General features: G+C 43.2%; 1 protein-coding gene across 7 annotated transcripts in view; it reads left to right on the forward strand.

Annotated features, from left to right (window-relative positions):
- The window catches only part of LOC132875296 (ADP-ribosyl cyclase/cyclic ADP-ribose hydrolase 1), an 85,560-nt gene that overhangs the window by 66,991 nt on the left and 4,430 nt on the right, over nt 1–14,139 (forward strand). For 5 of the 7 annotated variants that reach the window (XR_009651784.1, XM_060912046.1, XM_060912044.1 and 2 more), the window contains one exon: nt 2,821–2,907. The exons of the other annotated variants lie outside the window; for them this stretch is intronic. Coding sequence is in view for 4 of the 5 variants with exons in the window: in XM_060912046.1 (XP_060768029.1) it covers nt 2,821–2,907 (87 nt within the window). In the remaining variant the exon portion in view is untranslated. The remainder of the gene's footprint in view (nt 1–2,820; nt 2,908–14,139) is intronic. 7 annotated transcript variants of the gene reach the window in all.

Raw genomic sequence — 14,139 nt, forward strand, 5'->3', positions numbered from 1 at the left:
CACCGCACTCCTGAAGTCCAGTACCAGCTATGCTATTGGGGCTAACCGGCGGAGGACCCCTGCACCCGTTTACCATGTCGGCCAGAAGGTATGGTTGTCTACTCGAGACCTACCACTACGGGTGGAGTCACGCAAATTGGCACCTCGCTACATCGGACCCTTTCCTGTACAGAAGGTCATCAGTCCCACGGCAGTTCGGCTGCTGCTGCCCAAGACCATGAGGATACATCCCACCTTCCACGTCTCCAAACCGGTGCACGAGAGCCCCCTGGTCCCAGCAACACCGCCGCCTCTTCCTCCACGCTTCATTGATGGTGGACCAGTCTACACGGTCCGGCGATGCTCCGCTCTCGACGAAGGGGTAGGGGCATCCAATACTTGGTAGACTGGGAGGGGTATGGTCCTGAGGAGAGGGCATGGGTCCCCGCTGGAAGGATTTTGGATCCGGCCCTCATCGCCGACTTCCATCGCCTACACCCTGACCAGCCCTCCATCCGACGGGGTCGACGTAGGGGTTCTCACCATACGGAGCCACTTCCGGACCCTGCCGCCAACCCTGCTCCAGCGTCCGAGTCTTCCGACAGTGAAGATGGTGTGGAGGCTATGGACACTGATTGGTCAGAGGAATTCTGACCCTCCACCGGTATTCCCCCTCCTCCCGCCCATCTTGGTGGGTCTGCGCTTAGGGACTTCTGGAGCCATCCCTTGGGGGGGGGTTCTGTCATGGTCCTACCTGTGGTTTTCCTCTCTTCAGGTAACAATTCCACTCCTCTCCACTCAGTATTACCTGCCACGCCCGCATACTCCTTCTCTTATTAACTTTCAGTAGCTGTCATTGGCTGTTGCCTATTACCTGCTCCTCCTCTGTGGGTATTTAAACTGCAGTCCTCCCAAGCTTCAGTGTCAGATCGTCTTCAAGGCATCGACTCCGTCAACTCTTCAGTCCTGGTAACCTGACCCTGCATTTCTGTCCCTAATCTTGCTACCTGATCTGTGACTCTGTGTTCCAGCCTGTTCCCTAACTCCTGCCTGTTGTGCTGTCCTGTCTGTCTGCTGAGGGACTGCTTGCTGGGAGACTGCCTGAAACCCAAGTGCTATCAGCTTACAGCCACTCTACTCTGACAATGCCTGATCCTGGCTGATTTCAGAAGCTAAGCAGGGTTGAGCCTGGTTAGTACTTGGATGGGAGATTGCAGACATTACCACCATGCTCCCACCAGCCATCCCTGCCTCTCAGTCTTCCAGCCACTGAACTTCACACACATCCTCTCAACTCCCTTTCCCCTGCAATCAATAAAACTCAACATTTAACTTGTGCTCTTGGGTCCTTGTCTGTTTACCCTGACACAATTGAGTTCTCTGGCTACAAGAGCTGTATGCCTAGCAGGAGATGAACCAGTCTGATTATCATTGAGTGTTCTTACATTCCAGCAAGTGATGTTAAGTTTGATTTTTCTTTTATCCATATGATTTTGAGCACTTGGAAGGACGTCTGCCAGCCATGCTACACTGGCCAGACTAAGTGAGACAGGCAATGTTTAGGTCACCTTTTCTAGACCCTTCCAGATTCCTGGTGAGCAGTGATCTAAAAAAGGCTGCTCAGACACCTTTGGAAGCAACCGAATGCCATCTCTGCCTCATGAAGCTGAACAAGCAACTTTATATCTACCAAAGGCCATCATGTGTGCAGGTCAGCAGCTATGTACTGCCAGTCCGTCAGACCTGTACGCATCACCACATCACCATCGCCACTGGACTTCAAACACATACAGACAGAAGAAGATGTTATATGTCAGCAATGCCCGTGCTTGGATTTAAGTCACATACAGCTTGCACAACACTGCAGTGACTCCGACTAACAAAGCTAAAAAACCCAGAGACAAGCAGATGCAAGATGTCCGGATTAGCAACGAGATCAGGATTTATATCAGAGTTTTCCTTCTCCTAGACAACTGCCAAAAGGCTAAGGGAGGTGTCACCCCCAGTGGGCTTACTGCGTGCCTGCATACCAACCCCGGTATTTCTACATCCCCGCGTGTTAGGCTTAAAATTGCATGTTGACCGTTGGCTCACGAGGAGCTCATCCGCCCTTTGTCAGGTCTTGTTTTTAATCCTGCAGGGTGACATGCCACCCTTCTCACCAGCATACAGTAATATGTTGGTGGGGGAGCCGATTTAGATGCCAACTACCCACCCATGTGGCAGGTTGTACTGGGTTACAATGTTACCAGTAGCAAAGACAGCAGTACTGACTCTGACCTGTTTTTATATATATATATATATATATATATATATATATATATATATATATATATATATATATAAAACATGTAATCGGCAGGAAAGTGACATTTTAGTTTATAAAATATATTTTAGGAAAATATATTTAGGATTATATTGTAGGATATATTTTCTTTTCCTGCAGTAAAGCTTTGGTTCTTCATCGATATGCCTGAGCTCAGAGTGTAGTGAGCTGGCTTTCAAACAGAAAATGGAAAAAATACATTTTTCTGATTAGTTAACCATGTTTCTAACCAGCTGGTGGCAACATAGGTGTATACAAAAGTTTGGGGTACCTCTCAAGAAATTACATATTTTGTTGATTTTTTGAAGTGAAAAGAAGCAAAAACAACATCAGTAACAAACAAGTAAAATCTGTAAATATTAATGCATTTTATATTTGAGAAATGTAAAAAATGGGGGAGGGGGCTGCTATGTCATGTGCAAAAGTTCAGACATCCTACTAAGTCAGTACTGTCGTGTAAAGTTTACTTTTGTTATAATAATGCTATTGTTATTTATTTGTTTTCTTTAATTAAGTGTATTTGGAAGTGTAGAAGTGAAGAATTTCGATCCCAGTAAACTAGACAGTTTGTCTGCATTGCTTGTCACCAAGGACACAGACACGTAAGTATTAATTTGCAAATCTGTGTATATGACTGGAACATAAAACCTGCCTTACCCACACACTACTTAGTTGCTTTTGGTGTCCTCAAACAGCTGAAAAGGCAAAAGTCAGGTTCAGAGAACACAGTTCTTTGGCTGAACAATTCCATCTCTTCAATTTTAGGTTAGTCATTAAAAAAACCTGTTTTTTTTAATTACCGTATTTTCCGGACTATACGTCGCGCCGGAGTTTAAGTCGCATCAGCCAAAAAATGCATTATGAAGACGAAAAAAACATATATACGTCGCACCGGACTATAAGTCGCACTTTTTTGAAGGGTTATTCTATCCATAGAATCTGTGATTGTATCTGATAAGCGGCGCGTGGTTACTGCGCGACTGCATTGTTTATTTAATAAACGAACAGCTGAGCAGTGATAACGCGCCCTTTGCCCTGTAAGTAGCCTAGTCTGATTATTTTAAATATCTACTACTATCTTTAATACTATCACTATCGTTATTACTAATAGCCTATAGTATTATTATTATAACTAATATTAGTAGCCTATTACTGATGCATTAATCAGTTTGCTTTTAGATTATTTTTACCGGTAGGGCTTATTATCGCCCCATGGCTCTTTCATCTGTGTTATTAAAGCTGTAGTCATCATCGAGGAGAGTCATTCTTCATTTTTGTCGAATTTTATTTCATTAAATCAGAGGTCAAGTAGGCTATAGGTATATCATCTCCAAAGACAACCGTCTAGTGAAAAAAAACAACAACCGCTTTTAAATCCCCTACTTAAATCCTTAAAAAGAGTAATTTAACTCATGTCTTGTGTGATCTGATCTCCAATGGTGAAATAAACCGGTTGTGATGAGTACAGTCTGTTATTTTAGAAGATAAATTTAATATATAATTTAATATATAGCCTAATAAAAATAACATTTTATAACATATCACGACATATTACTGTCTGTAACTGTTCGTCACTAAAGCGTTTTCTAAGATCATAATGTCTGATATTATTATTTTTTTACACACACAATAAGCGCGTGTTCGTAAAGTTATAGTAAACCACGCCCCACCTTTTTTTTTTTTTTGAGTCGCCGGACCCACCCACCTCCTGCGTTCTGGGACCTCCCACTTCACAAATTAAGCACTGCCTAAAATCATTACATAACTTATTTAAATAACTATAGGCCTATCATTAATAAAACACAGGTCAATCAAGTTTATCAAGCTGGCGATTTCACTCCAAATCAGCAAATCCATTGAATTCCTCATCCTCGGTGTCGCTTCTGAACAACTCTGCCTCCAGCGGCAGACGAAGCCCTGTTTCCTCTTCTTCTGCGTGGCTGTCGTCAGACTCGGCATCAGCTCCAGTTATTCCGCGGTGAAAAAAAAAAAAACGTATATACGTCGCACCGGAGTATAAGTCGCATGGCTAGCTGAACCATGAAAAAAAGTGCGACTTATAGTCCGAAAAATACGGTACTTAAATTTTGAAGCAGAAATACTAGTAAACCAATAATGACAAACCAAAATACCAAAATATTTTTGCGATCTGTTGTATCAATTTATGCTATATAAGATACATAATAATAAATGTGTTCCCTCAAACCCAAACGCAGTATTTCTGTCACACCAACTTGCTTGCTGTCTTAGTCATTATGGAGCTCTTAGAGGTACTGCCCACTTAAACATGTTTTTGAGCTGTAAAATAAATTACGTGATTTCACTGTGATGAAACAAATCAGTGCTAGTGTTAATATTGACAAAATTACACATTTATAAAGATCTGCATTTTATGGGTTGAAAATGGCTTAAAAATGCCATTTACTGATTAAAATCACCCTTAATCTTGCAAGGCCGATGGTGAAATAGAGTCCACCATTTGATACTAAATGAAATTTTTGTTTAAAAAAAAAAAACTCTATACCATAGGATTTATTTATTTATTTATTTATTTAACTTTATTAAAAGGAGAATGTTAACACACTTTAATCAGAGGTGGGTGGTTCACCTTCCCCAGCCTTTGAGTGGGACTCTACAGTGGTGCTTGAGTGTTTGTGAACCCTTGAGAATTTTCGATATTTCTGCATAAATATGAGCTGAAACAACATCAGATTTTCACACAAGTCCTAAAGTAGATGGAGAGAACCCAGTTAAACAAATGAGACAAAAATATTATACTTGGTCATTTATTTATTGAGGAAAATGATCCAATATTACATATCTGTGAGTGGCAAAAGTATGTGAACCTTTGCTTTCAGTATCTGGTGTGACCCCCTTGTGCAGCAATAACTGCAACTAAACGATTCCGGTAACTGTTGATCAGTCCTGCACACTGGCTTGGAGGAATTTTAGCCCATTCCTCCATACAGAACAGCTTCAACTCTGGGATGTTGGTGGGTTTCCTCACATGAACTGCTCGCTTCAGGTCCTTCCACAACATTTTGATTGGGTTAAGGTCAGGACTTTGACTTGGCCATTCCAAAACATTAACTTTATTCTTCTTTAACCATTCTTTGGTAGAATGACTTGTGTTCTTAGGGTCGTTGTCTTGCTGCATGACCCACCTTCTCTTGAGATTCAGTTCATGGACAGATGTCCTGACATTTTCTTTTAGAATTTGCTGGTATAATTCAGAATTCATTGTTCCATCAATGATGGCAAGCCATCCTGGCCCAGATGCAGCAAAACAGGCCCAAACCATGATACAACCACCACCACGTTTCACAGGTGGGATAAGGTTCTTGTGCTGGAATGCACTGTTTTCCTTTCTCCAAACATAATGCTTCTCATTTAAACCAGAATGTTCTATTTTGGTCTCATCCATCCACAAAGCATTTTTCCAATAGCCTTCTGGCTTGTCCACATAATCTTTAGCAAACTGCAGATGAACAGCAATGTTCTTTTTGGAGAGCAGTGGCTTTCTCCTTGCAACCCTGCCATGCACACCATTGTTGTTCAGTGTTCTCCTGATGGTGGACTCATGAACATTAGCCAATGTGAGAGAGGCCTTCAGTTGCTTAGAAGTTACACTGGGGTCCTTTGAGACCTTGCCGACTATTACACGCCTTGCTTTTGGTTTGATCTTTGTTGGTCGACCACTCCTGGGGAGGGTAACAATGGTCTTGAATTTCCTCCATTTGGACACAATCTGTCTGACTGTGGATTGGTGGAGTCCAAACTCTTTAGAGATGGTTTTGTAACCTTTTCCAGCCTGATGAGCATCAACAACGCTTTTTCTGAGGTCCTCAGAAATCTCCTTTGTTCATGCCATGATACACTTCCACAAACATGTGTTGTGAAGATCAGACTTTGATTGATCCCTGTTCTTTAAATAAAACAGGGTGCCCACTCACATCTGATTGTCATCCCATTGATTGAAAACACCTGACTCTAATTTCACCTTCAAATTAACTGCTAATCCTAGAGGTTCACATACTTTTGCCACTCACAGATATGTAATACTGGATCAATTTCCTCAATAAATAAATGACCAAGTATAATATTTTTGCCTCATTTGTTTAACTAGGTTCTCTTAATCTACTTTTAGGACTTGTGTGAAAATCTGATGACATTTTAGGTCATATTTATGCAGAAATATCGAAAATTCTAAAGGGTTCACAAACTTTGTTAGGGTTTTGCTAGGATTCGAACCTGGTTTGTTGGTGTAATAATCCAGCAAACTCCCACTAAGCCACCAGGGGGATGACTCAAATGCAGAGGCGTGAGGCAGAAGTAGAAAAAGGTATCAAAAGGTTTATTTACAATATATACACAAAAAAAAATCCAAAAAGTAATAATCCAAAAACGCTCAGAAGATATAAGGGAAAAAATAAAAAATCCAAAAGTACAAAACAAAAGCCAAAAAAACAGAAGAGAAAAAAGCAAAAATACCAAAGCTCAGAAGATCCAAAAACACAGTAACTACTAGGTCCAAAAGAAAAGCAAAGTGCAAAACAAAGAACACGGTACAGAGGAAACTGGAGATAAACATAAAAGCACAAAGACTCCGTGACAAGAGAATTGAACTAAGGGGGTATAAATACACAAACTAAATTGAACACAGGTGAAAATAATCAGGACTAAACAGGCAATTAACACAGACACAAAACACAGGAACAGTGGCGGCCTCTAGAGGCCAAAACAAACATGACACGAAAAGGAAATAACAGCGGCCTCTAGAGGCCAAAACAGTCCTAGTCCTAACAGGACCCCCCCCCCCCCCTCTAGGAGCATCTCCTGACGTTCCCAGGGCGATCCGGATGGGCCGAATGGAAGTCCCGACACAGTTCTTTATCTAGGACATCCCGAGCAGGAACCCAGCAGCGCTCCTCAGGACCATAGCCCTCCCAGTCCACCAGATATTGCAACCCGCCGCGGACCCGGCAGGAGTCAAGCAGGCGATGCACAGTGAACACAGTCTGACCCTGGAAGATGCGTGGGGGTGGGGGGTTCCTAGGGGCAGGGTCATACGTAGACGTCAGTACGGGCCGCAACAGGGAAACATGGAAAGTGGGGTTGATCCTCAGAGTCCGGGGCAACTGGAGCCGGTAGGAGACAGGGTTCACCCTGCGCACCACCTTGAAGGGGCCAATGTAGCGAGGAGCAAGCTTGCGGTTCTCCACCCGCAGCGGAAGGTCCTTAGTGGACAGCCAAACCCGCTGCCCAGGGCGGAAAGCGTGTGCAGGTCTTCTATGGCAGTTGGCCTGAGTCTGGTTGGTTCTGGAGGTCTGTATGAGGGTCTTCCTGACCTTGCTCCAGGTCTTGCGACACCATCTCACATATTGGTTGACCGAGGGCACCCCCGCGTCCTCCTCCTGGTCCGGGAACAGAGGTGGCTGGAACCTGAATTGGCACTGGAATGGCGACAGCTTGGTGGCTGATGACTGCAAGGTGTTGTGGGCGTACTCTGCCCATGGCAGCCAGGTGCTCCACGATGTCAGGTTATCCATAGCCAGGCCTCGCAGGGTGGTTTCCAGGTCCTGGTTGAGCCTCTCTGTCTGACCATTGGACTGTGGGTGAAACCCAGAGGAGAGGCTGGCAGTGGCTCCGATGACCTTGCAGAACCCGTGCCACACTCGGGAGGAGAACTGGGGCCCTCGGTCTGAGACGATGTCCTGTGGGAGACCAAAGACTTGGAAGACATGATTAAACATAAGTTTAGCTATTTCAAGAGCAGAGGGGAGTTTGCACAGTGGTATGAAGCGGCAGGCCTTGGAGAATCTGTCAACTATGACCAAAATGACCATGTTACCTTGTGACTCAGGGAGACCCGTGATGAAGTCGACTGCCACGTGGGACCAGGGACGCTGGGGAATGGTCAGAGGATGCAGGAGACCCTGGGGACGCTGTCACGGGTTCTTGGTTCTGGTGCAAACCTCACAGGACAGGACAAATGACCTTACTTCCTTCTCCATGTTAGGCCACCAGAAGTGTCTTTTCAGGAAGTCCAGGGTCCTCCGAGCTCCTGGGTGGGCAGTGAGAGGGGAAGAGTGACCCCACTGGAGAACCTTGGCCTGGGCTTGATGTGGGACGTACAAGAGGCCCGGTGGCCCCGTCCCAGGACCGGGGTCCTGGCGTTGAGCTCGTCGTACAGCCTCCTCAATACCCCAGCGGACAGGGGCCACAATCCAGGACACAGGGATAATAGGCCCGACTTCACTCTCCCTGTTAGTGGCAGAGAACAGCCTGGACAGTGCGTCAGGTTTGGTGTTCTTGGAGCCGGGGCGGTATGAGAGGGTGAAGTCAAACCGACTGAAAAACAGGGCCCACCTAGCCTGTCGAGGGTTCAGTCTCTTGGCTTGCTGGAGGTACTCCAGGTTCTTGTGGTCAGTCCAAACCAGGAATGGATGTTGCGCTCCTTCCAGCCAGTGCCTCCACTCCTCAAGGGCCAGTTTGACCGCTAGCAGTTCTCGATCCCCCACATCGCACCGGGACTCCGCAGGACTCAGGCGGTGGGAGAAGTAAGCGCAGGGGTGCAGCTTTCCTTCCGAACGTTGAGAGAGCACCACGCCGACTTCACTGTCCGAGGCGTCCACCTCCACGATGAATGGTTGGGAGGTGTCCGGGAGGACCAGAATGGGTGCCATGCAGAAGCTGTCCTTGAGGTCTTTGAATGCCTTTTCCGCCTGAGGAGACCAGACATAAGATCCACCTGTCCCTTTGGTGAGGTCCGACATGGGTGCTGCTACAGAACTGAAGTTCCTGATGAACTTGCGGTAGAAGTTAGCGAATCCTAAGAACCGCTGAACCTCCTTAACAGACTTGGGAGTAGGCCAGTCCCGGACAGCCAGGGTCTTGGCAGGGTCCATTTGGAGTTGGCCTGTCCGTACAATAAATCCCAGAAAGGAGACCTCGGGAACATGAAATTCGCATTTCTGGGCCTTGGCGAACAGATTGTTCTGTAGCAGCCTCTGGAGAACCTGGCGGACATGGTGGCGGTGCTCCTGCACGGTCTTGGAAAAGATAAGGATGTCGTCGAGGTAGACAAAAACATACAGGTTAATCATGTCCCTTAAGACGTCATTGATTAGGGCCTGAAAAACAGCTGGTGCGTTGGTGAGTCCGAAGGGCATCACCTGGTATTCGTAGTGCCCAGACGGGGTGTTAAAGGCAGTCTTCCACTCGTCTCCCTGTCGGATACGGATGAGGTGGTATGCGTTCCGTAGGTCCAACTTGGTGAAGACGGTGGCGCCTTGGAGCAGGTCGAAAGCTGTGGACATCAGCGGAAGGGGATATCGGTTGCGCACAGTGATCTTGTTCAGGCCCCTGTAGTCAATACCTGGTCGGAGCCCCCCATCCTTCTTGCCGACAAAGAAGAAGCCGGCACCAGCAGGTGAGGTGGAGGGTCGAAGGAACCCAGCAAAACCCTTTTTTGCTCCTCCTACTCAAGCGAGTAGGACGCTTCTTTGCTTTGCTCCTGCTTTTTTAATCTTTATTTCTATACTTTACTTTCTCATTGAATTTCCACTTTTTTTTTTCTCTTTTCTTCATCTTTATAAGCTTTTAATTTTAATTTCCACTTTTTTTTTTTTTTTAAATGCCAGGAAGCAAAAATCCTGCAGAAAATGCATGGAATTAGAACAGAGGATTTCTATTCTGGAATCAAAGATTAATGCTCTGCCAAAGATGGACGAATTAAAAGCGATATCTCAGGAAAGGAATACAGAAACAGTGGCTGAGAATGCAGAGATTGCGCTCCGACAGACTGGGGACATCGCAGACCAAGTGGAAGAATTCATCACTCAAGCTGTACAAAATGTGAGTACTGAAAACTGGCAAATGATGGGTGCTAAGCCCAAAAACAAAAACAGAAAAGTAATTACTTCAACACCAGCTCGTTCTACAAATTACAATAGGATCTACAATCCTATGGAAAATCCACAGCCCATAAAGCTTCAGAACAAATTTGAATGCCTCAGGGATGTGGAGGAGGATTTGTCAAGTGGACAAACACATAGTAAAAAAAGAGATCGCACCAAGATCGAAGAGCTGTGAGAAGAGGCAAAAAGCAGCTCGTAACACCACCTGATCCCACAACCCTTGTTCTTGGTGATTCCACTGTAAGACAATTAAAAGGTTATGAGATGATTATTTGTTGTCTTCCAAATGCATCCATCTCTGACACCAAAGACAGCATTTTGAAACTCATGTCCGAGCATAAAACGATTAAGCGTATCGTTGTACATGTGGGAGCAAACGATGTTTTCAGAGAACAGCTGTTTGTCCAAGATGATTTCAGAAAACTTTTTTCTGAGCTCTATAAGACTGGAATTCAATCTTTTATCAGTGGCCCACTCCCAGCGAGAGGAAGTTTTGCTTTTTCTCGACTCTTCAGTCTTAACACCTGGCTTGGAAAAACTTGTTCATTTGGTATGAATTTCATAGACAATTTTAATCTTTTTTGGAATCGCAAAGAATTCTACAAGCCAAATAGCACTGAACTCAGCTGGATTGGAGCCAAAGTCTTAGCAGACCACTACAAACTTGCAATCTTTTCTCAGCCAGCACCGAGGAAAACAGTTGATAAGATGTCGCAGACTGACATAGTTACAAAGCCTAAACAATCATCTTTGCAAGTCGTCATCAAGGACACACAAACATCTGACTTGCAGGCCTCCCAACATTCAAGGACAGACGACTCCACTTCTCCTCGGATGGATTTCCCAAATAGCATGAAAAAATTGCTTCCTATGGCTACACTCTCTTTTTCTAGCCCAAATTTGTCGCGACAAGCAGTGTACCCAGTTCATCAAAATTGTGTTCGTCCAGGACTTTCAGCTGGCTACAAATCTTTTTCACCATCCAAAAGATACATGTCATCTCCAGTCCTTTCACCCTCAAACCAAATGGAACATTTAGAAAGTCTTGTTTGATGTACTCTGGGTCCCTGCAAATGGATGTAGAAAAAAGCAGGGATCCGATGTTGACACTATTCCTGTGTTGATAAGAAACAGAAAACATAGAGCACATTTAACCCTGGGGGTGAACCAATCTAATCTCCTTCCTGTTTTAAAACAGCATCAGAGTGCACAACCAAATATTACTGTAAAACTAGCCCTTTTGAACATTAGATCACTTTTAAACAAGTCATTTTAATTAATGATCTTATTTGTAAACACAATCTTGATTTTTTGCTTCTAACCGAAACCTGGCTGGATCAAGCAAATAGTGCTAGCACCCTTATCGAAGCAGCTCCCCCAAATTTTAATTTTTTGAATGTTACCCGACAAGGGAAAGGTGGAGGGATCGCAAATATATTCAAAGTCTCTTTTCAATGTAAACAATCCTCACTTGGTGATTTTATGTCCTTTGAACACTTATGTGCACTTGTTACATGCTCTCATAACATATTATTAACTATTTACAGGCCTCCGAGACATTCAGCCAAAGTCTTTCTTGAAGAGTTTGGTGAATTGTTATCAGTCATTTGCTTAGAGTTTGATTGTCTTATTATATCTGGGGATTTTAACTTGCATGTAGATAATACTGATAACATTTATGCCAAAGAACTATTTGCAATTATTGATAACTTTAACCTGGTACAACATGTACAGGGGCCGACCCACTCTCGTGGTCATACTCTTGACCTCGTCATCACAAAGGGTCTTACTGTTTCTTATACTGTTGTTGACCTGGCCTTATCTGATCATTTCTGTGTTTTCTTTGAAGTTTCTATGTCTCCTCACATTCAGAATAGCTCAACGACTATAGGCAGGAGAGTCATATACGACAACACGTGCTCTTTTTAAGCAAGCTCTCTCTCAGAACTCAACCAAAATGTCAGACTCTGTAGATGATTTACTGGAATTTTTTAATTTAAATATGACCCAAATTATGGATGATATTGCTCCATTCAAAATCAAAAGAGTCAATGATAAGCAGAAAGCACCATGGAAGCAGTACCCGGCTGTTAAACTGCTAAAGAGAGAATGTAGAAAGACTGAAAGAAATTGGCGCAAATCTAAACTTCACATCCATTATCAAATCCATAAAGAGATGCTTTGTAATTATAATTATGAAATTCGTAAAGCAAGACAGTCTTTCTTCTCCAATATCATCAGCAGGAATATGAACAATGCCCGTGTGCTATTTTCAACAGTAGAGAAGCTAACTAATCCCCCACCACAATTAGCACCTGAACTTCTCTCAGTTAATAAATGCAATGAGTTTGCATCCTTCTTCAAAGGTAAAATTGATAAAATACGGCAGAATATTTCTCATAATATATCTCAGTTGCAAAAAACTGAAAAACTGCAATCACCAATGACACAGATAGATAACTTTAACACAATGTCAGAATTTTGTTTAATTGATTATGAGACTCTTGAAAAAACTGTACAAAATCTCAGTTCCTCAACATCTGAACTGGACATTCTGCCCACCAACTTTTTTAAGTCTGTTCTTCATCTTATAATTACAGATGTGCTTCAAATTATAAATACATCCTTGGAGACTGGTGTTGTTCCTGTGTCCCTAAAAAAAAGCTGTTGTAAAGCCCCTTCTTAAAAAAATAATCTGGATCCTTCAGTGTTAAATAATTACAGGCCAATATCAAATCTACCATTCATCGGGAAAATCCTGGAAAAAATTGTCTTCAATCAATTAACTGCCTTCTTGATATCAAACAGCCGTATTGATAATTTTCAGTCAGGATTTCGTGCCAATCATAGCACTGAAACAGCGCTGATTAAAGTTATAAATGACATACGTCTTAATACTGATGCAGGCAAAACATCGGTCCTGGTATTACTGGACCTCAGTGCAGCTTTTGATACTGTTGATCACAACATACTGCTATATCGACTTGAACACTGGGTTGGATTGACTGGTAAAGTTATCAATTGGTTAAAATCATACTTAAAAGATAGAAGCTTTTTTGTTACCCTGGGAAATTGTTCCTCAACGTCAATGCCCTTGACCTGTGGTGTCCCCCAGGGGTCGATTCTTGGACCATTACTTTTCAACTTTTATATGCTCCCACTTGGGCAAATTATCAATAAAAATTCAATTTTGTATCACTGCTATGCAGATGATACCCAAATTTATTTTGCTCTATCACCAAATGATTATGCCCCCCTTGAATGTCTCTACCAGTGCATCGATCAAATCAATAGCTGGATGTCACAAAATTTTCTTCAGCTGAACACATAAAACAGAAGTAATTCTATTTGGAAAAAAAGATGAAAGACTCAGGATTACCACTATTCTTGACACAAAAGGGATTAAAACTAAAGAAATGGTTAAAAATCTTGGTGTTTTCATTGACAGCGAGCTAAACTTTGACAGTCACATGAAAGCAATCACTAAAACGGCATTTTATCACCTAAAAAACATTTCCAAACTAAGAGGACTTATGTCAAAACATGATCTGGAAAAACTAATACATGCCTTCATCTCTAGTAGGGTTGATTACTGCAATGGCCTTTTCACAGGCCTGCCAAAAAAGACCATCAAATGACTTCAGCTGGTTCAAAATGCAGCGGCTAGGGTTCTCACACGAACAAAAAGAACAGAGCACATTACTCCAATTCTAAGGTCCCTTCACTGGCTTCCAGTAAGCTACAGAATTGACTTTAAAGCATTGCTGCTGGTGTACAAATCTCTAAATGGTACAGGGCCCAATTACCTCTCTGATATGTTGCAGCGACCTAACCCAATCAGATCTACCAGATCGCAACAGAAAAATTTACTATTAAAACCAGTTGTTAAAACAAAGTGTGGTGAAGCAGCTTTTA

The sequence above is a fragment of the Neoarius graeffei genome, chromosome 27 (genome assembly GCF_027579695.1).
Source record: "Neoarius graeffei isolate fNeoGra1 chromosome 27, fNeoGra1.pri, whole genome shotgun sequence".
Taxonomy (NCBI): domain Eukaryota; kingdom Metazoa; phylum Chordata; class Actinopteri; order Siluriformes; family Ariidae; genus Neoarius; species Neoarius graeffei.